The 27,304-nt window shown below is 43.5% G+C and overlaps 3 protein-coding genes across 10 annotated transcripts in view; 1 reads left to right on the top strand and 2 right to left on the bottom strand.

Annotated features, from left to right (window-relative positions):
• Nucleotides 1-3,018, top strand: part of LOC128454756 (disco-interacting protein 2 homolog C-like) — a 95,050-nt gene extending 92,032 nt beyond the window's left edge. Inside the window, 2 exon segments of the mRNA XM_053438276.1 lie at nt 331-454; nt 615-3,018. Of these exon segments, the coding sequence (XP_053294251.1) occupies nt 331-454; nt 615-867 (377 nt within the window). The 3' untranslated portion in view covers nt 868-3,018.
• Nucleotides 3,019-3,626: 608 nt separating this feature from the next.
• zmynd11 (zinc finger, MYND-type containing 11) lies at nt 3,627-20,810 on the bottom strand. Of its 8 annotated transcripts, none has more exons than XM_053438284.1 (16): nt 20,437-20,810; nt 18,176-18,311; nt 15,960-16,143; nt 15,631-15,657; nt 12,239-12,400; nt 11,551-11,628; nt 11,334-11,426; nt 10,396-10,483; nt 10,261-10,316; nt 10,065-10,142; nt 9,582-9,700; nt 9,075-9,471; nt 8,429-8,530; nt 7,913-8,191; nt 7,626-7,811; nt 3,627-6,796 (listed from the first exon to the last, which is right to left on the bottom strand). In XM_053438284.1, the coding sequence occupies exons 2-16, from the start codon at nt 18,304-18,306 to the stop codon at nt 6,674-6,676; spliced, it is 2,103 nt and encodes a 700-aa protein (XP_053294259.1). In that variant the 5' UTR covers nt 18,307-18,311; nt 20,437-20,810; the 3' UTR covers nt 3,627-6,673. The 8 variants fall into 8 exon arrangements, with proteins under 8 accessions (XP_053294259.1, XP_053294258.1, XP_053294256.1 ...); XM_053438283.1 differs by lacking the exon at nt 20,437-20,810 and adding an exon at nt 20,261-20,416; XM_053438281.1 differs by lacking the exon at nt 20,437-20,810 and adding an exon at nt 20,098-20,146 and having other exon boundaries at nt 8,456-8,530; nt 9,084-9,471.
• Nucleotides 20,811-21,750: 940 nt separating this feature from the next.
• On the bottom strand, nt 21,751-24,590 carry LOC128454759 (tripartite motif-containing protein 16-like). Its single transcript, XM_053438287.1, has one exon. It carries the CDS (start codon nt 24,453-24,455, stop codon nt 22,782-22,784), a length of 1,674 nt encoding a protein of 557 aa, XP_053294262.1. The 5' UTR covers nt 24,456-24,590; the 3' UTR covers nt 21,751-22,781.
• Between the last annotated feature and the right edge of the window lie 2,714 nt (nt 24,591-27,304).

Raw genomic sequence — 27,304 nt, forward strand, 5'->3', positions numbered from 1 at the left:
ATGTTTTCTGTACAATCATTGCTGTTCCATCATAACAGTATTTCAAATACAGCTTAATACCTCAAAATAACTTTGCTGCACAGTCCCAAGGGACTAGTATGTATTTTCCACTCCGACCACTAGATGGCGGCAGAGTGCTTCCAATACCTTCCTTGGTATGTGTAGTATTTGCACCATCAGGCACAATCGTCACCTCGGCGGCATTAAGACCGGAATGGGGTTTGAGGCAAATTTGCGACATTCGTCAACAAGGGGTTAAACGACCTACAGTGCAGAGGGAAGTCAGAAAACTTTGTGTTCATCCTGCATTTTGTGTGTGTCTGTGTGTAGAGCGTCATGATGCCCTGTACGTGGTCGGTGCTTTAGAAGAAGCCATGGAGCTGAGAGGGATGCGTTACCACCCCATCGACATCGAGACCTCCGTCATCAGGACGCACAAGAGCATCACAGAATGGTGAGCTGACCAATCAGAGCAGGCCAGGCTTTATGAGGAGGGGTTCTTAAAGAGACAGGAGCGTGGCCGTGGATTGCAAGATGAATCCATAATGAAAATACTCATAAAATGAGTTTTCTGCGATGTCCCACCTGAGTGTTGTCGTCCTCTGTGCCTCCAGCGCCGTCTTCACGTGGACCAACCTGCTGGTGGTGGTGGTGGAGCTGGACGGCTCGGAGCAGGAGGCGCTGGACCTCGTCCCCCTGGTCACCAACGTGGTTCTGGAGGAGCACTACCTGATCGTGGGTGTGGTGGTGGTGGTGGACATCGGCGTCATCCCCATCAACTCCCGCGGTGAGAAGCAGCGCATGCACCTGCGAGACGGCTTCCTGGCCGACCAGCTGGACCCCATCTATGTGGCGTACAACATGTAGCGACTCCCCCTGGTGGCCGATGCGGACGTGGATGAAGGATTATTTCGTAAGATGCAAAGATTGTCTGCACCTGAGGCTGAAGAGCGGATAGGAACCGGAGTTCCTGGTGTACGGGGAGGAAAGAGTTGCCCCGAACTTTGTCTCTCAGGCAACACGTTATCCCAGCTGATGTCTCAAGTGGTGATACTAGGGTTCAGGTCGGGTTCAGGTCGGGTTCAGGTCGAGAGGAGTGAGGTTTGCTCTGAGAAGAGAAGCAGCTTGAACCTTCCAGGGCTGAAGAGTCAAGCAGACGAGGACAATCGTTAACGTAGCAAAGATTCTGGCTTTTCAAAAAACTACGTGACAACTTTTCTTTGTTTGTTTCTAAACACGTGATCTAAATTTTAGGCTATTTTTCGAGAAACGTATTTACAAACAAAGGAAACCGTGGCAGAAATGATGTTTTACGTTTTTACGGTGTCGACCTTTAGAAAGCGTGCGATATGTTTTGATACGAGGGTCGGAGGGCGTGAATCAATGAGGTACTAACAGTTGGTTGGCTGGTTTTATTTCTCTCCTCTTTTTTTGTAAGTGTTACGTTTTTTTTTTAAGTCGTAATTATTTCCTGAACTGTTTCAGCAGGAAATCCGTTTGCTAACTTTCATAAACCGACGGCTGCAGCCTTCAAACGCCGTTTATTTTTCCGTACGAACCGGCTTCGACTGAAGCCAAAACAAAACATAAATTCATATCATGTAAGTATGTACAAAAAGAAACTGATTTAATTTATTTTGTCTCTTTTAGAAGTATGTGACGAGACGTTCAAGAATGTTTTGCTCTTGAATATTTGCTAATATAAAAAAAAATCCATTGTATTCTCATGAGTGAAACACACTCACATTAAGCATATTATGGAAGATAGAAATATATGATCATAGATAAAATTCAAAATTCATTCATTTCGGACAGAAGCAGCTTCACACTTTATATCTGCATGTTGGTCTGAAATGTTCGAGTCAGCCCAAAGAAAAGAGTTTCATTCCCGTGAAGAGTTCTGAACCAAAGTCCTTCCTTCAAATTTAACGTCTTTAATTTTGTAATCAATCTGAATTTTTATTGAATTCACAACATGAAGCCTGAAGCACTTCATGCAATTCTACTTTCCAACAGCTGGGGGCAGTAACGGGGTAAATGAACGATTTTAAATGTGTTTTTAAAAAGTCTAAATTTTTAAATGTTTTATGTGGAAGGAAATTAATCTGTTTTCAGGGAAAACAAAGTTTAAAAAAAGGCACGAAATACATATTTTCACCAGCCTCCATCATATATGTCATCTAGTTCATGAATAACATTTAAAATGATTTATTTATAGATACATTTCTACACATTTTAAGGCATATAATATTTCAAACGCTTTTGTCATTTTGAATTCAAAGGCACCTGTTGTTTATCAGACAAATCCAGAGTTCAGTCCTTTATGAAGTGTGATTAATTCCAAATATTAATCATTTTGAGTAACAGATAAAATATTTGAATTATTTAAATGATTGAATTTCGAGAACAATTGATGGGAAATATTTGAAAAAGCTAAAATGATATGCACACATATAGGATATTACTGAGCTCTAGTGGTGACCCGGGAAGATTATTAAATTATCCTCTTATGTATTATACACGCATTTCACTTTGGGTCAGAACTCTTCAAATAAACATTAACTAGGGAACAAACTGATCTTTAAAATGTGATGAACAGGAAATTGAATCACGACGAGACAAGTTGTAATTTCTCCGTCATGAAAACGTGAACCCCCCCCACATGGCAGGAAGTGGAACAGCTGCTACGACTGTAAATATCAGAGTCAAACGTCCGTCATATTTTTTACGTGGACGGATCGGTCAGAGCTCATTACAGCGACGTCACACCAGGAACACAGACTGAACCAAACAGGAAGCAGGAGGAGGAGTTTGACCCCAGGGCTGTGGAGGTCAAAGGTCGTAGGATTCAAGAGAATGTTCAAGTCTCAACTTCAGGATAATTTTTTTTTTTAAGAAAAAGCACTTTCTTCAACGTTTTGTTTTTATCCTTTAATCGGTGACATGTTTTTTTTAAAAGGTTTTAAAAATGTCTTATTTGAGTTGACAGACGTCTTTCAAATAAATATTTCAACAATTTTGACAATAAACATGTTTGTCTCATTTCCTGTTGAATTAATAATACGCCTCAAGGTGTCGCTCTCTTTAATCTCAATTTTATTTTCAAGTAGTAAAAATCTGGTTTGTGGAATTCCTATAATATGCTTTGATATACAATGGCAATTTTTTACAGCGTGAGATTTCCTTACATCTCATTCAAAATAGATGTACTTTGTCTCAGATTTTTTTTTGAAAGCGTGAGATTTTAACGTCTTACCAGGACGTTTTTTATTTTAATGCCATTCTACTCTGAGGCTTTTACATATTTCTCACATTAGGCATTTGTTTCTTACTATACTATGACATTACACTTTTCACGCCCAACTATACATTCTGAATTATTTTATGATTTCCTATGATACAATACTAGGGCATTTTGACAAGCTATGAGATTTGAATGCCGTACTTTTTAAAATCTTGCTATGTTTTTTTTAAGAATATTAGATATTTATGCCTTACTATGATATTTTTATGCTTCACTATACCAAAGTTCTCTACTATGACGTTTTTTTAGCCGAGGCAGAAAACAGCAAGAATCATGTTTAAGCTTTTTCAGAGAAATCATTTTTACAGAAAAACAAAGGAGACATTTTTGATACATTTATTTCCTCCATGTTAGCACATAGAATATATTTATATACATATTGCTGGCTACAGCATCAAAAAAGAAATATCAGGAGCATAGAAAATGTTAAGCCACGATTAATAGTGTACATATGGACAGAACAGAAGATAATGATCTCCAGGAGATGAGGACAAACCAATTTTTAACTAGAATTATTCCAGTTAAAAAGTAACTATACTCTGAAAGTATAAGCAGGATTTCATATAGTACTCACACCATATCACGTACTTAGGGAATAGAAACAGTGAAAAGTCTGGGTCTGGTCGACCGTGTCGTGGATTTACTGATTTGAAAATGTGATTTAGCTTAAGTGAATTTCCCAAAAAATGAAAAAAAAACATCATTGTCATATTGCATTACTCTGAGGAAGTGCAAAAATCTCTTCTTTACACAAGGGAAACAGAATAAGGAGCCACAGATACACACCTTTACTCATGCAGTTTAAAAACCAGAGATACAAACTGGAATGACATCAATTTTCTTTTCCACATAGCGGAAAACAAACTAAATTCACTGAAATCTTCACGGCTGGATGGACGAATATAAAAACAGTAAAAGAGAAGAGTCACGTGAGATGTGTCATGCACTTATGAGTAGGTTTCCAACAGTGTGTTAAAAACCCACACGTTGAATCACTGGGATACGTGGAAGGTGCAGTGTGGTTCACGGTGTTTTGACGTGATAAAGAAAAAGAGAAACTGAAACACAGACAGCTCCGCGATGTGGCCACAGAGTTCAACATGATTACGGTTGTACATTGTACAAAACTAAAACTAACAGTCATCCAGAAGAGAACAGCTGAAATCCAATATTTGTGAATTCATTTACAATGTACATATCATGTGACGGGAGACATTTTATTTACATGTAGTGCAATGATGACGAAGAGACAACGTTTGATGCCGAAACTCGGAGGAGAACTGTGATAAAACATGAGATGAAGTGACACGGTGGCAGAGCGGTACGACGACGGGTGACATGTTAGAGTGATGCGCTCGAAACATTTTCAAAACAAAGACAAGGTTTAGAAATCATAATAATAATCACATTGTTCGCTCGAATACTTTAAAGAGTTCTGTGTTTCCAAAACCTGCAGAATCATATCAGGGCTTCACTTCAATAAAACGTGTTTGTTCATCAACACACACGTTGTCGGTTATTCAACCCAACACTCCACACACCTTGGAAATCTGCTGCTTGAAATATCCCATCATTGAAGTTGTGTAGTTGTGTAACTGAGACGGTGGCTGGACTTGTCCATCGTCGCCATGCAACCCATAATTCAATATTCTCTTACTTTAATATCAAACCCTATTTTCTGGATTTCAGAGCCAGGGCTTCACCCGCGCTGCTATAATTCGACTTTGGACTTAGACTTTAACTTTCTGCATCTGTGAAACCAGGATTTATTGAGCATTTTGATTTCCTGTTGGTACAGAATGAAAAGCAACATCAATATATAGATCATAACGTACAGTTAGCATGTGCTATAGAACGGGCACACGGCACAAGTAGACCACCTGGACTGAGAGTTCACTTTTCATTTACCACACAACCGATGTGAACACACAACCAGAAGCACAAACCAGAGCGGTTTTAGAAAAAAGAAAAGGATCTGTACAGAGAAGCTGAATTATCTTTCCTCCGTTCAGTCAATCTTCATAACTGAGGAAACAGTCAAACTTTAAAAGTGTCACACTTCTAAAAATCAAAACCTGGCAATTTGATTGCCGCATTGAGGAAGGGAAAAAAAAAAAATATCCAAGCACCAAAAGGTAGAAACAACCGACCTCCATCTCAGGGAGAAGAATAGAAAAGATTGATTTGATCATTCACATTTGCATAATGTTTTATATTGGTCCATCCGTCTTCTTCATTTTTTTATTTGTTGTTTTCTTTTACCGCGATGAATGAAAAAAAGACGATGGAACCATCAACATGCACGAAGAAGAGAAACCGGCACCGACCACAGCACGAGCAGGGAAAGAGCCTCGGAGCTTCACTCACACGTCAGGTTAACAAAAGGAAAGAAGATGCATTTCGAGTGTTTATCATATTATAAAAATTACACTTACGACGCTCGGAAAACTATACAAAGCAAAGCCGGGACGGGGGGGGGGGGGGTGTTACACGTATTTGGGCTGTTAACAAAATGAAATGTGCAAAAACGGTCAAATCATGGAACCTCTCTAAGATCCAGCTCAAGAAAGATTGTTCTACATTTTCCCAATTTAGAGCAACGCCAATAAATGATTTTTCACATTTTAATTTTAATACCTGACTCATTAAAATGTGTCTGTTAAAAAAAAAAGAAGGAAAAATTGCATAATATTAATTATAATATCAATAATAATACATGGAAGATATTTTTGTCGGCGTCTTTTCAAGCCGAACTCGTGACCCTGTTTCCAATAAGCCTTGATTTTAGGTAGAAATGATAAAAGGTGCTTTTCACCACAAGCGCCTCGTGAAAAGTGAAAAGAGAAACTTCGTGACCTCACAAAGCTTCTTGTCGTTTTCTCTATGAAAGCAGAACTCGTTCAATGCAGCGGTAGTACTTACAGGGGGGGGGGGGACGACAGGGTGTATTTGCTGCATTTACAGTAAGAAAAATGACTCTTAAAAAATTCAGGTAATAAAATGTCTTCTGTTAATGCTCATCTGTTACTACACACTTAAATAACACATTCTCTGACACAAGCTCAAAATTAGCACTTCAGTAAAAGTAAAAGAATAAAAACTCAAAAAGAGAAACTTAAAAGTCGGACGAGGACTCGAACTGTTCGTGGTTCAGAGGAATCAACACGACGGGAACATTAAATAACACAAACAGAAGCTCGTCCCAAGCAAAGACTCGGGTCCACAAAGTTTTCAGGAAGGCAAGTAGAGAAGCAGGAAGGGGGGGGGTTGTGTGTGTGTGTGTTGTAGACACTGACTGACAGGCGACAGAGGGGGCGAGAGCCATTGGCGAGCTGTGGGGGGGGTTCAGAGAGGGCGGGGCTTGGTCGCTCATCTCTTCCGGCGGCAGGTTCGTTTGTGGTCGGCGTGCCAGTGCTCCTGCTGACACTTGATGGAGCAGTACGAGGTGTTCCAGCAGCAGTGGTACATGGCCTCCTCCTCACAGTTGTAACACTGAGGACAACAAACCAGCCTGGTCACAACTTCAGTGACAACATGCGAGTGAAGTTTGTTATTTCTCGTCCATTGAGTTTAACTTTCACACGTGAAAAAAAAACACAGCAGGAGATTCCGCAGCGGTTTTACTAGAGGACTGGAACCTCCAGAGAACGTCCACAGCAACTGACGGGTTAACCCCTTAATGCCTGAATTAATTTCCAATTATATAAAAAGAAAATGCTTTTTTTTTGGCCTTTCATAGAGATGCTTAATTAAGTGGAGATTGTTAATTTCAGTATAGCATATACAATAGATATAAAATTAAGGTATGAGGCAAATTAATGACATTAGGCATAATGGGGCATAACCGTAATTTAACATATTTTAGTATGTAGATTATTATATTGATGCTGCTTTTGCTTGAAATTGAATAACAACATACGTTTCTGTACAATCATTGCTGTTCCATCATCACAGTATTTCCACTAAGCTTAATACTTCAAATAAACTTTGCTGCACAGTCCCAAGGTGCTAGTATGTATTTTCCACTCCGACCACTAGATGGCGGTAGAGTGCTTCCAATACCTTCCTTGGTATGTGTAGTATTTGCACCATCAGGCACAATCGTCACCTCGGTGGCATTAAGACCGGAATGTGGTTTGAGGCGAATTCGCGACATTTATCAACAAGGGGTTAACTTATGTCAGGAGATTATCTGGAGTCCAGTCGGAAAGCAGCTACAGACTAGAGAACTGAATGAAGAGGTAATTCTCTCTATTGTGTTAAGGGCCTCAGGTTTTATGAAGTCGAGGACCATGTTGTGTGTTTTCGTTGAGGAACTCACCCACTGTTTCTTCTTGGTCTGGGAGATGAGCTGTTTGTGTTGGGCCACCAGCTTCTTCACCTCCTCCACCAGCTCCTCTTTACACTTCTCCTTCACCTGCTTACACTTCCTCTCCATCTCCGCTTGAGATCCGGCCACCGCCTTCGTCACCGCCTGACGCTTCTCCTCCTCCATCTCTGCACGGAGCTGAAGCCAGAAGACACGCTGGGTTTTTATCTGAGGCCGGTTCAGAACCCTCACCGGGCCGAGCACCACACTATCACGTTTATCAGTAAATGCAGACGCACCTTTTCCAGAGCTTCTCGGACGACCCTCTCCGTTTCCCTCTTGTTGTCGGCCTTCATCATCTCCTTCACGTCGTTGAAGACCTTGGTGTATTTCTCGTGGCACATGTTCTGGCAGGCGCCGTCGCTGCTGGTCTGGGTGCCGCGGTGCAGAGTGCGCGGCGACCCCCCGCTGGCCTTCTTGGTCTGAGTCGACACCGACAGCTTCTCCGGCTGCTGCGGCGCCGAGGACACGGGGATCTCCTGGCTGGAGCTCACCGCCTCCATCTCGGGCTCCGGGTCCTGGAGGAGCAGGAAGGGGAGAGAGAGACAAACCCGAACTTCTAAGTGTCTCAGAGAGGATGACACAATGAAATACAACATTCATAACAAGCTCCTCTACACAAACTACACGATAAAGAACGAGAAGCACTAAATGACATTAAAATCAGTTCAGTACTTCTTGAGTAGTCCTGTTAACTAACTAACTAACAAACAAATGATGACCAATGAAAACAACCTGTGGACCTAAATATTTACCGTTGGATTGTTGACAAACAAACTTACACTGGCTTCCTCTTTGGGCTCAACCATTTGAGACCGACGACTCTTCTTCGCCTTGGGCTCCTGACTGCCCTTGAGCTGGAGGAGAGGAAATAAAGGTCAAATTTAAATAAGAATTTGTCCATAAATTCTTCAAAACTCTTGTGAGAATCCACTTTGACTCTTTGTGTCGCTGCTTCACATTGGATCGGTTCCTCGGTTCATAAAAGTAATTTAATAGACATTAAAGTTTAGGTGTTTTTTCAGCCAGTAGCCAGGTGGACAAACCAGTCTCCTAATGGTGCGAAGGGTTGTGCCGCTTGTTTTCAGTAAAGAAAGATCTTGACAGATTCAAACGAGAGGCGACTCTTCAGATACTAACATCTGAACTGTCTGCAGGTTGAATCATCGCTGAGATACTGATTAAGATGTTTGGGGGCGTGACCATAGACCCATGGTAATATTTAAATCTATTAATACTAATCTGTAAATTGAAGGAAATGAAGGGAGTAAATGTGACTCAATGTGGCAGTTTGGTCACCAGATGGCGCTAGAAGATACAAGTGGAAACCACCACATTAACTGGGAGCTTTGTTTAGTTTCAGCTTTCTGTGTTTCCAGTGAAACCTCATGATTGACTCACATGTCGGACCTGCTCGTTGCTCGTGGACGAGATGCTCGACTCGGCTTCGTCTGTCCGCTGTGGTCTGTCTGGTCTGTCTGGTCTGTCTGGTCTCGCGGCTCCACCAGCGCCACCACCACCACCACCACCACCCTCCTCCTCTTCCTCCTCCTCCACCACATCGTCCTCTTCCTCCTCCTCCACTTCCTGCAGTGGCTGCTGCTGCTGGCTCTGGCTCTGTTGATGGTGCGGCAGGCTGCTTTCCTCCATCTTTGTTTTCCAGTAGCGTCCCTCCCTCAGGAAACGCTGGTAGACCTCAAGCTCCTCGCAAGCCTTCTTCCAACCACTGCTGCGCTTCACCTGCAGCTGCTGGACACTCACCTTGATGTCCTGTATGTTGTCTGCAGGAATCCAGGCTCTGCAGAAGACAAGGACAATACAAGTATCAGCAGTGCAACACTTTACAATGTGTGTCAGTCCTGCTGACTGGACTGGAACTGTTCTGTGATGTGTTCCACGTGGGCTGACCTCTGGTGCTGGTGTCCGAAGAAGCGCACGTCCACCTGGTTGTCCTCCCGCTGCAGGACTTTGGCCGGCCAGTAGCCAAAACCCTTCATCTTCGCCCAGACCAGGTCATGACTGGGGCTCTGCCAAGGTAACACACAAACACACACACACACACACACACACACACACACACACACACACACACACACACACACACACACACACACACACACACACACACACACACACACACACACACACACACACACACACACACAAACCTGTTAGATTTCTAACAAGAAAACTATATCAGACTTGTTTCTAATGCCAGCAATTAACTTTATTTTCAGATTCTTGCATGAATTTATGCATATAAACCTTTATATTTATAACTTTTTTCACAGGGTTAGTTGTACCCGTTAATATAAATAATACCTGTTGTTCTAGAAAACAACAATAAGACATTGAGATGGAGGTGAAGTGGGGCACTGGGCCTTTACTCACACAGGGGTAACAGAACCAGTTGTCGGGCCGGGCGTTCGACAGGTAGAAGCAGTTCTTACACAACAACAACTCGTTCAACTGGAAGAGTGAAGAGGGGGGGGGGGGGGGACACACATAACAAATAAGTCATCAACTCAGAAACTCTATGTCACTGCTGTGAACGGTGCAGGAAATAAAACCAATGAGCCGCTGGTACCTCGTGACATGTGTCGCTGAAGAGCAACCGGGCGATCTCTGCCTGGTCGCTGTGAACTGCACACAAGGAAACACACCCTTACTAAGGAAGTCACACGGAAACAAACATCATGTCACCTGCACAGCTTTGACTCACCTCCATACAAGATGGAAGTGTTGTGAACAATCAGCTGAGCGTCTGCTTTGAACTCATCAAAGTTCTTATACTTTCCCTCAGACAGGTTCTGAAAGAGAGACACACCGACAGACCCGTGAGGAGATCGAGAGGTAGACAGAGATCTGGGCTCATGCTGGGTTTGTTCTGTCCAGTAAAGGGCGACTACTTTATTCCCGCATTTACCCAAATTGTGACCAAGTACTTAATTTACCTGATCTGCAGAGGGTAACAGTCTTGTATTAGGGAAAGAACTTCAAGCATAGACTGTAAATAAAGATGGACGACGCGTCTCCACTTCCTCCCACTATCCAGAAATGGAGACAAAATATCCAGGACACGAACGCTGCCATCTGGCACCGCCGACGTCATTTGGAGTCTGTGTAGTAGTGATGAGGGGATGGAGATTTTTAGTTCGATCCCCGTCCCATCCAAAACACAGAAGAGGCGGGTTTATGACCTATATTGCAGCCAGCCACCAGGGGGGGCGTTCAGGCCTGTTGGCCTCACCTTTGGAGAGCCATTATATTGTCTATCTTTATATACAGTCTATGACTTCAAGTATTTTGGTAGCATTTGGACACAATTGAACTTGTGTGCCCGCATACGCCCCAGCCCGCCCACACAAACAACACAAACAACGACCACACACACACACAAACATCCAAACAACCGCACACACAGTTGGAGAATATTTTGAGGCGTTACGATTGGTGTCATATAAAGTTATGTTTTCTAAAGTAAATATGGGGAATTGTCTGAAAGGCCGAGGGAATTTTTTTATATTAAAAAAGAAATAAAATAAAAATAAATGAATCAATAAATATGTAAACAGTTAAAAAAAAAAAAAAAAAAAAAAAAATAAAAGTTAGCCCCTCAAATGGGGGCGGAGCTTGAAGAGGGGGACACTTGGCTGTTACCTCTTGGATGTTGGACACGTCCAGTGCAGTGTGGATCAGCCGTCTGTACATGGGATGTTTAATGTCTTTGCCTTTCTTGTTCAGGTCCACTGCCTGCAATGCAGAGGAATGAATATTCCCTGGTTCAAGTCAAGTTATTTGAATAACTGCATCACTACATTACATCAGTCACAGGGAGGAAGTTTGACGAGTTGAAGAAATAAATGTTTGTTCTCACCCGCTCCTTCATACGCTGGACGATGAAACGCAGGTATTTACACATGTCCTGTTTGTTCAGGTTCTTCTTTTTACTGCCCTGAAGGAAGGAGGGAAGTTCAGAATCAGGCCACTTCTGACCTGACAAGCCAAATATCGGATAGACAGCCAAACTTACAATTTAATAAACATTTATTATGGCCCATTACAGGAACGGAGTGTCCTCAAAAGTACCAAAAATATAATTGAGTACGGGTACAGAAGTCATCTGCTAACAGGTAGATTAGCTGAAGACACAAGAGACGGTTTATAACCCTAACCCTTTGCCTAGTAATCCAGCAGAGGGCGCTTGTTATCAGCTTGACAACTTCATGCCCTCTTGAAATATCAATAGAGTAAATCAGTAATGTCTCATTGTTGTTTAAAGGGAATGTTGGACACGGGCAATCAAAGCCGTCTGGATTGGACACTCCAACAACTGTCATGCCAAATTATCTCAAACTTGTTTTGGGGAAAAGTTCAAACCCTATTTCACATCTCACTTGTGATGCTTATTTCTTATAACATCAACTTGTGTTAATCCTCATACTAAACCCAACTCTTACCTTTATACTCCAAAATGTATTTTTTTTCACAAAACCATTAGTCATTAAATCAATAGGCATAATGGAGCATTAAGAGTGAACACACTTTCTAGTTTGACCACCTACCCTGCAGGCGACGCACTGCCAGTGAGATCCTCCATCTCTGGGCTTGCACTCGTCCGACAGACACTTGAGATGATAGACTCGGAAGCAGTTGTCACACGTGAGGATGTCGCCCGGTAGGTGACACTCGAAGCAGTACCAGTCGTGGCTTTCTGCCTCCCAGTCCTGCAGGGAAGAGACAGCTCAGCACAAGTTTGTGTGACCCCTCACCCCCCCCCCCCCCTCCTCCAACCTGCCAACCACAGCAGGGGAGGAAACAATATTTTTCTGTCTGCCATCCTCGACTAAACCTAGCTCTCAGATTTAGTGTCCGGGCATAGAGGAAGTTTCAGGGACCAGTTTGTCCCTGAAGGTGTTGGGTTCCTTTGATCAACTCAACAACGGAGAGTAGAGGTCATAACTCCACCAAGGTCCAACAGAACGGTCCAATCAAGTTGCACCAACACTTCACAAACTATCAGTCAATATGTCTGACTTAAAAAAATTTAAAAAAAATCAAGATCCATGAACTACAGTGGGAATCAGTGAAAATGTCAATAAACGCTCTAATCGCACAACTTTAAAGAAAGTGAGAAAATAAATCCAGGATCTGCCTCCTGATCCAGATGTTTCATGGAAATCAACAACAAACAGACAGAACCTCCAGGGTGAAGATTTAAACCATGAATTAAAAATGTGTGTTCTTCTGGGTCAATACACGTCTCAAAGAAAAACAGGGATTTTAGGACTCGCTCTCTGCAGCGTAAATTCAAGTAAACAGCACAGAGATGGAAAGCATGCACTAAAAATCCTTCTACTTATCAACCTGTCCAGAGTCCAACTCCTCCCACTCACAGTCTGGACCGACTCAGTGGGGGAGAGCAGACGAGTCGTGGCCAGAACACAACAGAACTTTGGACTCTTCCTTGATCCTTTCTCCGTGTGGTTCTGTGCCGTAGCTTGAGGACGCTAAGATCATCTTTGAACAGAACCTGCACTCCTAAACTTTGTTCTTGCACAATTGTGACCAGGGTAGGTAATCATTAGATAAGTCTTATTGCAGTTTATTTTGCAAATACAGTTATCATTGTATCTATGTCTATATCATCTCAAGAACACCTTGCACACTTTATTTAGTTATAGGTGAAGATTAAAGCTTCTGACGTGCACAATTTAATCTAAGTGTCGTTCTAGCGGCTCCTAGTTGTAGAAACACCACAGACTCATCACGCTGTATTCTTTTATTCTGCCTATATTCATTCTCCATTTGATGCTGGAATTAAATAAACAAATTATCGCATCTTAGCTCATCAGCAGAACACATGTTTTACTCCAAGTGAACCAACGAGGGGCTTTTGTTTCCAGCGAAGTCGACAGTAAAACCTCGACTGTTCCTCATTCAGATCAATTCTTACTAATTGGAGCTGCTCTGCAAACAGAACTTGGCCTTAACCCATAGCCTTACTCACACTGTGTGTTTGCATTCCTGTAATGCAAAGTACCACACGCTACGTGGGAGGGGCCGTGGTCAGATCCCACTCTCGAGGTTCATTTGGGGACAAAGAGTGTGAACACAGTAGAACATCTGTGTTCACAAATCCCCAAACGAACCAAAGAGAAGAAGGAACATTTACCAGGGGCATAATTTAAATTCCGTCCACAGATGCCTCAGATGACTTCTGTACTTTTCAGAGTGTAACAGGCTCTTCACCCACACAACACTCAGCATTACAGAGACGGTGCTTGTGTCGAGAGCCGCTTCACTGTTGTGAAAGACAAGTGGCCGACTTCAAAAGGCTGGAGCCCCCTGAGCCCAGGACACGCGTCTGCTTTCAGCAAAACAAGATTCCACAACAGCGTGGACAGAATCAGGCCCCAGCACGACAGACATCGTTACAGCAACATGATGTTTGGAAACTGTCTTTGTGGCTCGTGACCGGGGGGGGGGGGGGGGGGGGGGGGTTAAAAGCTGGACACGGTCGGTGTCAAGCTGAGCTACGTCACAGCGCCTAGCGAGTCTTACAATCATGTGACATCGACCGACACAAAACAACTCTGAAGCAAACACACTGCTTCACTTGTAGTCTGATGTATTCTTAAAACTCATGCTACGCTGTTACTATGAATTCTCTTTTGCATATTTTACATCACACTTTACTTTGGCTTGTTTAAATTTGCTGAATTTGTGTGTGTACACATTGCGCGCACACAAACACACAAATTCAGCAAATTAAATACTAAATGGAAATTTTTACTAATTACGCTCAGTGTTTTTCAACATTTCCTCAGATGTTAAAATGAATACACAACAGCACATTATGATGTTGTCTCATAATGGCTCACACCACCCAGATCCTGAAGCATGATTCATGTTACACCTGCTCAACAGTGTGAACCAGCATCTCTCCTTAAACGTGTCTAAAATGCTTTTGGCTTTTAGCCCTGTACTCGATCCGACTCCGCTAACTAGACTGTCTAACACAAATAATGTTAATTTCCATGCCTTACAATTACCCAAAAATTAAATTAGTTTACCAACCCATTTATGTAAGAAGATAAATATGAATTTAGGGTATGAATTCATAGGCAATATAATAACTTAATTTGGGACAAAACTGGATTTAATCCAACCTGGCGTGAGGCAGTGCATATTAAACTTCATGATAGGTGAGCAAACGCCCCGGTTAACTGTTTGAGGATCAAATATTCCTGAGGTCAACTCAAGGACGCAGCACATGCCAGTTGAACAGAATCCAGGCACCTGCAGAGGGAGAGTTAGCCTCCATCTAACAACTGCTTTATTCTAGTCTCCCCACTGAGTGACTGCTAAAAGATAACACAAAAACACAACACAAAAAAGGAATGGTCGCCTGTGTTACTAGGCAGTAGGCACGGGGAAAACTAAAAGAGTACAACCACACAAAGTACAACTACCTCCACCTTTAGCTCCACCAGTGATTGAAAATGAAGAAGCATGCCACACAGAGGTTAAGATCACAGTTTTACAAATCAAGTAACGGAAAATCTTTATGGAAGTAGTGAGGTCTTTTTTTCATTACTTTCATCTCTTATCACTTCCGCAAGAAACCTGATACGTTTCCACCTTGTGTGATAATTGTATTCAAGTGCACAGAGGAAGCATTCCATAGTACAAGATGATGGTTTTTCTCACCAATGGCCCAGAAGGCTTATCATTTCATTGTATACAGCCCACAACCTTTACACTAGCCAGAACGTACTGTAATCTGTTTAACTTCCGGAGTCTGCATAAGAAGATTCACTCAAACCCCTGTCTGCACTGCATGTGGCAGAATCGCTTGTGTCACAGAATGATGTTAGTTGAGAGGAGGGAGGAAAGAACGAAGAGATCAAATGAAGAACAAACCTGACTTAAGAAATAACAGTGCAGCCCTTACCTTGCTTCCCTCGGCTTTCGGCTCCGGCTATTGAAAGTGATTCAGAGAGAAGTGTTTAACAATATGGATTGGAAGCATTGTTTTAAGACCCTGAGTTCATGTTAGACTTACCAAATTAATGTTAACTCTACCAGCTTTATACCCAGTAACAACCTGGACTTTTCTATCTCTTTGCTGATTGGCTATTTTTTGTTTTCTTGGAAAAAAACCGAGGAAAAATAAATCTGTCGGTAAAATACTAAATAAAAAGTATAACTGTAGTGACACATGCATTCTTTCTATGTGTTGTTGAAAAAGATTGAGTGTTTGTTGTTGCTCGTGTTAATAACCTGATTCATTGGGAATTGACTTGGCATTTCCTCCCCCGGTAGCCAGTAGCCTTCCTGCTCAATGCCGGCTTTTGAGCCCTTGCAACCAACCGTGAGGGTCTCGACCACCAGGCCGTCCTTAACCGCCAGGCTCAGCTGTCTGGCTGTCTCCTTAGGGTGCATACTATAAACACGACTCAGGTACCTGCGTGGGTGAGAGGGGAGAAGAAAGGTCACAATTAGGGACAACAGCTGTGTTCAAACCCAGAAGCTCATCCCTTTGTGTGAGTGCAGCAGTTTGAACGGTTGTTTCTACGTAAAGTGAGACTCAAGAAATCTGTGAAAATGTCCAAAGATCACAAAAAATCTTTCTTGGCCCATTCTCCATCTTTCCAATAAGTATTGTGGAAACAAGTTCAGTAGTTTTTTCCTAATCCTGCAGACAGAACGAGATACTGTATATTAGTATAATTTAAGTTTCCCAATTTGGGACAGAGCATTTGTTTATTGTTCTCCAAAAAAGTGATCAGGGATACATGTGGTGTTTGAAAATATCAAAGCAATCAAAGGAAGTTTTTATCATCATCTCTCATGCACCTTCATTTCTCAGTGTGGGAGCAAGTGGGATTCAAATAAAGGCTCACTGGGTTTCCCCCCCACCTGCCTGCTGACTGGCAGTGAACCTCACCAGGCAAGGTCATGTGTCCTCTACTGTGCCAGACAGCCAGCGAACAGACCATGTCACGGAGTCAGGTGAGTCTGTATTTACTCCTGAGTCACAAATTTAGGCAGACGGAAGCTCAGACAGGAGGTTTGAAGATGAAGAAAGCAGAACTGCCATACCGGCCTCACATTACCAACAAAACATTAACTTGGAAGTAAGATTTCTGTGTACATCTTCCAGTCTTTCCTGTCACTGGCTTTCCCCATCAACCTCATCTGTTTCATATTATTGTGGTGTTCATAAACGATGAAAATTACGTAGGTTTGAAAGTAATTATTTTATGTTTTAATAGCTGGTTTTTCAATGAACAAAAAATGTACATGTAATTTCCAGTTAGGATTTCTCTGTGGCAAAGATTTGTCTGGTTTCTCATCTTCATCGGCACAGGTCGCATGCATATAAAAGGTATCTTACAATAATTAGCTTCTAAAATTATATCATAATTGGTTTCAAGTCGTCTGACTGCTGAGGCCTCTCTACACGAGTAAATCACATTTACCTCCAAGAGGGGACGGTTATAATTATTCCCTCAGCCTCACTCTGTTTCTACAGAAGCAAACTCAACAACCCTCTTAGCCACCGAGCCTGTTGGTGAAATTAAGCTACAACGGAACAGGACGGGGCTGAGGTGCTGCAGGGAGAGGGAGGGAGAGAGGGAGGGAGAGAGGGAGAGAGGGAGGGAGAGAGAGAGAGCTACCCGTTGCATGTCGCTGCTTTCTGTTGCCATGACAAGGCACCAGCTCCCAAGGTGCTCGCCAGCTCGTCGTACGAGACTCCTCTAGAATCTGCTCCATCCGCCAAATGACCGGGAGTGAGTGAGCAGTGAGGTCTGCCTCAGATGATTGGTCAACAATTTGCATAGTTTGAACAATGTGAGATTCTCTCCACGGATCAAATCATGATCCGTCATGAGCCCAACCTGCTGCACGTTCTGTCTCCTCCATGTTGGCACATGTGACAGGGACCAAACGGCGTCAATCCATCTTTAAAGTAAAACATTTCTTCCATGATCTGCATAGTGATAAATTATTAAAGCAGCCAGCTATGTCTATATAGAGTAAGTCCATGTAAAAGCCATGTTTATGTGTGAAGCCCTTTTCTCTCCTCAGGTTATCACCTGGAACATGTGACTAGGAAGTCGTCTACTTTAACAGGCTCAAGGACCAGTCTCCTGGATGACAGGGTAGTGGGTTATTGAAATTAAAAGTACCACAAACCTTAATTACCAAGCTACTATCCACCCGTCCTGTCACTAGATGTACAACAAAATGCATTAAGTGGTTTTGCAGCAGCAAACAAAATCCAATTCACCTCGTTCGTTCTAAGCTGGTTAAATAAAACTCCAGATACAGCCTTGTTTTTTTTTATCTCAGCAGACAAAATGAGTGCCAAGAATGAATTATCAATATTTTTTTTAGAAATAGTGTGAACCAACCCTTTAAAGACTCCCTTTAAAAACAATGTGCTGTGAATATACATATAATTATACTGGCATTATATGCTGTGAACGTACTTGGAGATCCTGTCCATATTTGCGATTTGTTTCTGGTTGCGGATGACCTCAATGGACGCCCACACATACTGGACCACCTTGGGGTCTGCCTGCCTCTTCTTCACCACACGTGACATGATTTCCTTATTCATGACGACTGTGGGGAAACAAAGACAACATTTTAATCAGCAGTAATATTTTGTTTTTCTTCTCATGAATACAAATATAAAGGCTACATCTACACTACTCCATTTTTAGTTTTACTGCAGGTATGTTTACATCCGCCATCCCCACTACTCGGTGTTTGATTTTCTTGAAATACTATTTTACTCAGTGCTCTTCTTAAACATCCTTGAAACTTAAGATGTCAGTTTCATACATCGCAGCCAATCACAAACCAGAAGAATGCTTAGGGCCTTTTTATTCGCCGGATTATGTTTGGCTTTCGTGCACTTTGCGGTCGAAGAGGCAGATGACGAGATGTCGAGGGAAGATGTTCGTCTTCACACTTTTCTCGTGAGCATATGAACTCTGATTTAGGGTGAAAATAATAATAACACGTGACTCATTTGATCCTGGGAGCTAAGCCAACAGGCACAACTCCACTGGTCAGAGTGGAGGAATCTTAAAGGGATGGTGCTACTCAGCAGTATGTCGATAGAGGGGGGGGTGAAGTGTTTGAGTCCACAAAACACTTTTGTAGTCTCAGGGGTAAAAAGTGTTGCAGCATTTGGGTTAGGGTTATGTTAGGGTACTCTTCAAAACTCCCAGTGTTTTGTGGACTCAAACACTTCCATCGGCATAGTGGTACAGTAGATAATGAGTGAATTCTAATTAGTCTGTGAAATGTCCACTTAAAGACAGTCTCCTCGTCAAATGCAGCCCCTCTGGACAGCGTCCACAGACTCGTAAGAGATCAGCATGTCCACTGGCAGCAGAGTCGTGAGATTATGAATTCTGGGATTTGCTGATGTACACAACAAATTGCATTGGATTAAAGTCCCCTCTTCTGTCTCGCGTGTAGCAGGTGTGTGTGTGTGGGGGGGGGGGGGGGGGGGGGGGCCCGTGGCCGAGGTGGGTTCGACTCCCCACAAGATGACAGCAGGACCCCTGCAGCAGCCAGCGTGTTCCCCACTCAATTAGGGAAGGTGCGCGACACGGGAGGTCAATTAAGACACGCTGAGGTTTCACGGCTCCCAACGTAAACAAAGAGACTAACCCGCGCTGCCGTGGACCCCTCGAGCCCCCTGACAGCTCCCCGGGGCATCGAACCCACAGCAGCGACCTCACCCCCTGGTTTGAATGCCCATTTAAAACAACTGTGACAGTGAGGGGGTGTCACGGAGAAACCATCAAAAAGCCCGTGTGCCATCCACCGTTAGCCCGCTGGTAGCAGCCCGCCGGACACGGATGAGATGAGACCCAACGGTCGAGGTGTCCCCGGTGAAGGACACCCCGCGTGTCCACCATGTGACACAAACCTCCACAAGCAATCTGTGACTTAGAAGACACACCTGGTGACAAAGAGTCGAGCAGGGCCACGGGCTCTGCCAGGGGACTAGCTCCATGTAGCTAGCGACTAGCAGGCTAGCTAACATCCAAAGCGTAACCAGACGAAGGGGGGGGGGTGTCCGTCCCTGTGTCACTTACACCTGACAGTCGGCGACGTGTATGTATATTTAATTAAAACATAAAACCAAAAACACGTACTAGGCGTTAATGAGCGACTGGCACGCAGGCTGTCGCGGTGCGCTCATTCGTGAGCGATGCTAGCGGGACTGCTACGTCGCTAACCTCCGCTGGCGGACCGGAGAACTTCGCCAACTTGACAACAAACACAAACAAGAACCACAACCGCGACGACGACTCGTTAGTACCGGGGGCACGCGCGGGGCTCTGCCCGCCGCCACGAGGGACCGACAGCCCCTCGGCTAACTGGCTACCTGCTCGTTTGTTTTGGAGGGCGCCATGTTCACGGTCCTCCATCACGGGATAAGCTAGGGCTATGCTAGGCTAACGGTGCTAGCTGCCGTAGTTGCTGGGCTAGCTAGCCCCGCCGGAGCTCGTGAGCAGTACAATAGAAAAACGGAGAGAAGTCGAACCCACCTCGGCCACGGGGTCACCGACACGCGGCTCTGCAGGGAACCCGCGAAGGACGAGAGGCGAGGCCGCTTACATCGGTGTTCCTCGGGCTCGTTGAGGCTGCGGAAGGCGGAGTGTGTGTCTGTGTGTGTCGTGTGGCAGCCGGCCACAGGGCAGCAGCGGCTGGGAGGTAAACACACCCGACTGGGCCGAGCCACAGGGAGAGCTCCAGCGGGGGAGTCCGACACGCAGCAGCCGACAGCCCGGCACGCAGCAACCGTGGCCACGCCGCCGATCCTACACGTCACAGGCCGACTCGCTGGTTGTGTGGGAAGTGGCACTGTGCATGGGCGGATGAACCACCAAGGAGGGCCCCGGGGCAGGACCTCCACCGAACATCCTTCTGACAATATTGCTGCTTTCGGACATTCACTGAGCTCCGGGGACTCTCCGCAGGTTCTCCGGAGGGAGACGTGTGGATGTGGGGTTCGGAGCCTCCAGTTTCTCCGCCCGGCCCCCCCTTGTAGAAATGCCACGTTCCGTTACACCGCGGTGCTTTCCGACCCCCGAGCAGCAGGTTGCAGCTGGAGCGCCCCCTAGTGTTGACATTTCAATTCAGGAGGTCAGGGAAACCTCGCCACCCCTGATTTGGAAATCCAGGAGGACCACTGTGCAGAGATGGGCACAAATACATACAAATGTATTTTGATACAAAATACCCCTCAAATAAATGAATTAAAATAAAATACTGTTGCCACAAAATGTAACAAAATACAATACATGTGTTTTCTATTTAAAATATAGGAAATGCTTTTTCTTGATTTTCCGTTTTCTCACAATTTGGTAAAGCAGAGCTTTCGGGTTTGGGCTAAATAATGTACACAAAGCTCTGGTGAACCCCACAAAAAGGAAGAACAGTCACAGAATGTCAGTGTAACTAAGCAAAGGTAATAAAAGACAACAACTTTATTGATTATGTATATATATATATATATTTTTTTTTTATTAATGGGACTTAACAGCCCATGAAATGGTTTAATCCAACGTGGCAAAACTCAGCAGAAAGTCCAGAGAGGTCGATAGAAGAACCCAGCGGGGGGGGGGGGGGGGGATTCACAGCGAGCAACTGGGCGGGTGAATGACGCTCAACAGGCAACAGATGCAACAATGAAAACAAATATCTCCGGATATCGTTCGTCTGTTTTGTAGTGTCGATTAGTTTTGTATTGATAAGTCAGTTTTTTGTACACAGAATATTTGTATTGTGAACGGTCGTGTCCCAAATATAATGTTTCATAAGTTTTGCTGCCAATAATTTTTTTTATTTAATTAATTTATTTGATCAAAAGATGAAGACATTTTTTCCCATTGTTCTTGTTTTCAACAATTTGTCAATATTGATTATTGAGTGTAAGCATTTTAAATTGATTAATCAATTCAGATATTTCTTTGGACTATTTGTATTTGTTGAAGAGTCAAGCGTCAGATGCATTAACGTTTAGGAGCAGTCGAAATCCATGTGGAATTTGAGTTTATTACCACTGATGCACACAGTTAACAAGTGAATACAATCAGAATTTACATGATACAAATAAAATATATATTTAACATCATTTCACATCAGAAAATCAGAACATGAAGTTACAAAAGAGTAAATGTAAAACGTCCTCTGATACCACCATCTCAAAAGTGAGGGGCCTTCTTCTGTTTCCCAAAAACTGTAAACTAAACAGTCCTGAGCATTATGGAACCCTGTCTTGTTCTGTGGAGATGAGTGATTAATTGATTGATTGATTGATTGATGATTGAACTGATGAAATCAATCACTGAATAAGTTGCAGCCCTAAAAACAAAGTCCCCCAACTATACACTTACTGCTTTTTCAACACAGAAACCAAATAAGCACATTAAGAAACCTTCAACTGAAAACACAAATAAAGACTGAAAGCCAATTTGAAGAAGCAAACAATGAAAACAGATCCACATGTCGGGGATTTTCTTTTTTAAAAGTGCAGTTAGATATTTCACCTTTTGGGTTTTTTACATCGTTCTGAAAAACCCAAGAAGAGCTGAAGTTTTGAATTTCATGCCACATGTTGAAAAGGATTCATTTGGATAACCTCTGCAGCGCGGCTGAAGGTAAAGAGACATGTTAGAATGTTTTATAGAGCCAGGCTGTGACAGAGTCCAACCGACACATGAAAGTTGTGTGCACAACACAAACCACAGGGTGTGGTCCACAAAACAAAGGCGCCCTCTTGTGGTGGTGCATCAGTTTTCAGATTGCACTTGTTCTGCAAAGAGAAATGTGAAAGCTTCACCCAAGCTTCTGCAAACAAATTCATGTCAGTTTAATTATAGATTTCTGTTTTTACAAAGTGAGAACTAAATATGTGTGATAAAGGAAGGTCAGTGTTTGATTGACAGCTGATCTCTGTGCGGAGCAGAAACGTCACAACGATGAACTTTGATCAACAAACATGGAGACAAAAGAAGTTAAAGATTTACACACAGAATCTAAATCACTGCTTTTAATGACTCGAGTCTATTTGAGTTTACAGAACTCAGCTGTGGATCCAGTATAAACATAAACTCCAGCATAGAGAGGCTGAGTGAATGTGGTCTGGACTCTGTGGAGGAGAGTCATGGTGTCAGAGACGCTGTAGAAGGACAGAACACCTGCACTGTGATCCAGGTACACTCCTACTCTGGAGGACAGAGGACCTGACACTCGAGTCTCGATGCTGTTGTAATAAAAGATATAACTGTCATCATCACAATATAATGACCAAGATTTATCATTGAATCCAAATTCACATTCACGTGAGCCTCCTGTTCTGCTGATATTCTTGTATGCGACTGCTACTTCAACTGTTGCTCCCACCTCCACCTCCACCTCCCAGTAACAACGTCCAGTCAGACTCTCTCTACTCAGGACCTGATAATAATAAGTGAATCTGTCTGGGTGATCAGAATAAGACTGATCTTTTCTCACACAAGTTACTTTTCTGTTTCCCTCAGATAATAACAGATTTTTGTTTGCTGTGTTTGGATCTAGTGTGATTTCCTGTGAATATCTTAAGAAGTCAGCTCTGGTCTCTGTCTCTGGTTGAGGCAGTAAAACATCCACTTGAGACACAATCTGTAAAATCTCTGTCTCTGTCTCACTCAGAATGTCCTGTAGTCGACCTCTGACCTGGGACACAGCTGCTGTCACGTCCTCAAAGTTCCTCAGAGGACGGATCCTGATGCTGGATGAGTGTGTAGATCCACTGAGTGGTGACAATGAGGGGTAGTTGTGTAGAAACTGGTTGTGATCCTCTGTGTCTGAGAGCTGCTTCAGTTCATGGTCTTTCCTCTTCAGCTCAGTGATCTCCTGCTCCAGTCTCTCCTGAAGCTCTCTGACTCGACTCACTTCAGTTTCCTGCTGGGATCTGATCTGCTGCTCCACATCAGAGCTTCTTTTCTCCAGCAGACGGATCATCTCAGTGAAGATCTCCTCACTGTCCTCCACTGCTTTATCAGCAGAGCCATTGACGGCCTCCTCCTCCTGTTGAAGCAGTTTCACGTCTTTCTCTGTGTCCTGGACTCTCTGCTGGATTGTTTGTCTCCTCAGCCCGAGCTCTCTCTGCCTCTCAGTCCTTTCTGCTGCAGCTGACACTGTGTCGTGGTCTTTATGTTCCTCCACAGAGCAGAGATAACAGATACACTGCTGATCAGTGCGGCAGAACATCTTCATCACCTCGTCGTGACGAGAGCAGATGTTCTCCTGGAGCTTCTCCGAGGGCTCCACCAGCTTGTGCTTCTTCAATGGAGCTGACTGAAGATGAGGCTGGAGGTGTTTTTCACAATAAGAGACCAAACAAACCAAACAGGACTTGAGAGCTTTCAGTTTTCTCCCAGTGCAGACATCACAGGCCACATCTTCAGGTCCAGCATAGCAGTGATCAGCAGGAGCAGCTTGGAGTCCAGTCTTCTTCAGCTCCTCCACTAAAGCAGCTAACATGGTGTTTTTCTCCAGGACAGGCCTCGGTGTGAAGGTCTGTCTACACTGAGGACAGCTGTAGCTTCCTCTCTCCTCCCCATTGTCCCAGTGGTTGTTAATACAGCTCTTACAGTAGCTGTGTCCACAGCCAGTAGCCACCGGATCCTTCAGTAGTTCCAGACAGATCGAACAGCAGAACGTTTCCTGCTCCAGCTGAAATTCTCTCTGAGCCATCTCACCGTCCTGGATCTCAGTTTCCCTTTAACTGACAAAAGTTGTATCAAGATCCGAACTCTGTTGTTCTCGTTGCCTCTCAGCTCCTGAACTTCATCTCACTTCACTCTCACTTCACTTATAACAGCAGCTCGGTGAAGGGGGCAGAGCAAGTTAATGTTTAGTCGTAATAAAAGCCAATTACAAGCTTTGCTTCCTCCCAGGATGTTCAGGGTGTGTTTTATTAACACTGATAACATGACAAAGTCCGGGTCATTCGACAGTTCTCCCAGATAAGACAGAACTTAATGACTTTCACAGGTCAAAGTTCTCCAAATGTAATTCCACGTGAAGCCACAGATCTCTGCTCCTTCTGCTCTCGTTCACTTCCTGCAGTGACGTATCTTCCACAGTGTTTCTTGTCTTTGACATCAATCATCATGACGGTGATGATCATAGTTTTACATTTTATTTGTGCAGCGCTCAAAAGTGCTCAAATTTGGAATACCACAAGCTCCAACACAAAACTTTGTTGAAATGTGTTCAAGCATATGTTTAATGAAGAAAGAACATTTGAACATTATCTGAGAATAAGAAGTGGAGGGAACTCCCAGCAATATTTATTTTTTAAGGAAACTGAAACTTATAATAAACTAGTCATCAAATAAACAAAATAGCTCCCTGAAGTTTCATACATTAAATAAAACCAGTACAACTTTGTCCTGAAACTTGAGTTTGACCAGTACTCCCAGTTCAGCAGCACCATATTGTGCAGAAAGCAGAGTTGCACAGCCAGTTTATTGAGGACAAACATTTTTGCAACACTTCCTGTTACCTACCTGTTTCAAAATAAAAACACTCCGGTGTTTCTGGTGAATGAAAATTCCAAGACACAGGAGACACAGGTTGCTTTTAAATATAGTTTGTATTTTTACTCAACACAAAACAGTATTTCAACTAGTCAACAAAAATAAATACTCAGTTATTGTATATTTTCCACTTCAGTTATATAATTTCATTCATTAACATGATTTCAGTTCATGCAGTAAAAATACAAACTATATTTAAAAGCAACCTGTGTCTTGGAATTTACACATTGGGCTCCAACCGTACCTATATTTTGGGCACTGGTTACAATTTGGCAATCTAGCCAGGAGCCTGAAGGTGTGAATGCCGACATTAGGATTCATAAATTAATTAATATTATATCACAATGGATTTTGTTAAACAGTCAGGGGTTGATATTTCCTGTACTGTTATTGGTGTCACTCATACTGAAACAGATGAGGAAATTCTTGATTGTTTAGAGATATGGGTTTATTAAGAACGTTGTTACTGTTGATGATTCCACTAGTAAGTATTATAAAAACCTGATCGTTGAATTTTCACACTGCTCAGCGTTAGACGGGTGAGAACCACTGCTGCCATACAATTATCCCTCACCCACTGTGCCAGATGTCACCTACCATGTGAAAGCTACAGAGCCTCAACAGAATACCTAACTGCAATGAAGAAAATAGCCAATCACAGTGGAAAACCTTTTGCAGAAATCTTGAAAGAAATGATGAGTCAAATAAGTGAAGAAGTGGAGGAGCAAGGAAGTGATGATGGAGACATTAAGCCAGTACTTGACTTGGCAGCTCCCTTGCCTGACTAGCAGGAGCCGCTGTCTCCCTCAAACCCTGTATTTACCCGAAGGCCAGTTTCCCTTTCCCGACATGATTTAAATCCACCAGAAATATAGAGAGTGGTGGTGGAACACATTGTGAGAAAGGATGATATCAGCTCCTACTCTCTGGTTCCTTTCAGACTGCGTGCGTTCTCAGGGAAGTGTCCTAAGCCCAGTAGTGAAGCAGATTTTGAAACATGGTGATCGCACATTGAATTTCTCCTGGCGGATCCGAGTCTTTCTGCCTTAAACGTGACCAGGCGAATCCTTGAAAGTTTGCTGTCCCCTGCAGCCGATGTGGTTAAAGGGTTTGGTCCTGAAGCCTTACCTGCCAGGTACTTGCAGGTTCTGGACTCGGCCTTTGCTACTGTGCAGGATGGGGAGGAGCTCTTTGCTCAGTTCCTAAACACTCTTCAGGACTCTGGGGAAAGACCCTCTTCATACCTCCATCGACTGCAGCTCAACTTGACTTCTGTAGTAAAAAGGGGAGGCATCCTTTCCAGTGAAATAGAAAAGCACTTACTAAAAGAATTCAGTCGGGATAATTCGGTGATAACTAATTTACAACTGGAGCAGAAGAAAGACAATCCCCCGTCTTTCTCTGAACTCTTGTTCTTGTTGCGTACAGAGGAGGACCGAATGAAGAAGCAAATCAGCTCATCCAAGCAGCGAGTGCAAGTGCAGTCACAAACCGCTTGCACTAGTGGTGCAAATCAGAGAATGACTTAAGTGGAATCGATGATCTTAGAAAGCAAATGAATAAGCTACAGAGGCAACTAACATCTTTGCTTTCTCAGAAAACCCAGCTCAGCCCGAAGCATTATCCACGACAAGTTGAGGCCGCAAAGTCTCAACCTGTGAGTACAACCTGGATCCCACAATCAACGGACCGAGACCATGGTACTGTTTCAAGTGTGGTGAGGATGGCCTATTTGTTACATCATGCAGTAATGCAGCCAACCCGACTCTAGTGATGGAGAAACGGAAGCAGTTACAACAAAAGCAACAGATGTGGGACTCAAAGGACCTTGCAAGTAAGCAATCAACCAATATCAGTCTCTGCAATGGGACAACCGGGGGCTGCAGTAGATCAGTGTCCCACAAAATGGCCTCACCCTTTGCCAGCACCACAGCCAAGTTCCTGCTGGTTACCAAAAGGACTCATCGGTACCAAAAGCACAGCCTATGTGACTATAAAAGG

This window comes from Pleuronectes platessa, chromosome 13 (assembly GCF_947347685.1).
Source record: "Pleuronectes platessa chromosome 13, fPlePla1.1, whole genome shotgun sequence".
In the NCBI taxonomy this organism is placed as follows: domain Eukaryota; kingdom Metazoa; phylum Chordata; class Actinopteri; order Pleuronectiformes; family Pleuronectidae; genus Pleuronectes; species Pleuronectes platessa.

Bases quoted from the DNA above. Each gene is read 5' to 3' on its own strand.
- LOC128454759 (XM_053438287.1), bottom strand. From the start codon at position 24,455: ATGGCTCAGAGAGAATTTCAGCTGGAGCAGGAAACGTTCTGCTGTTCG.
- zmynd11 (XM_053438277.1), bottom strand. From the start codon at position 20,140: ATGGAGGACCGTGAACATGGCGCCCTCCAAAACAAACGAGCAG. The intron at 18,312-20,097 runs GTAGCCAGTTAG...GTTTCCCCACAG, and splicing joins CCTCCAAAACAAACGAGCAG to TCGTCATGAATAAGGAAATC. The intron at 6,797-7,625 runs GTGAGTTCCTCA...TGTTGTCCTCAG, and splicing joins AGACCAAGAAGAAACAGTGG to TGTTACAACTGTGAGGAGGA.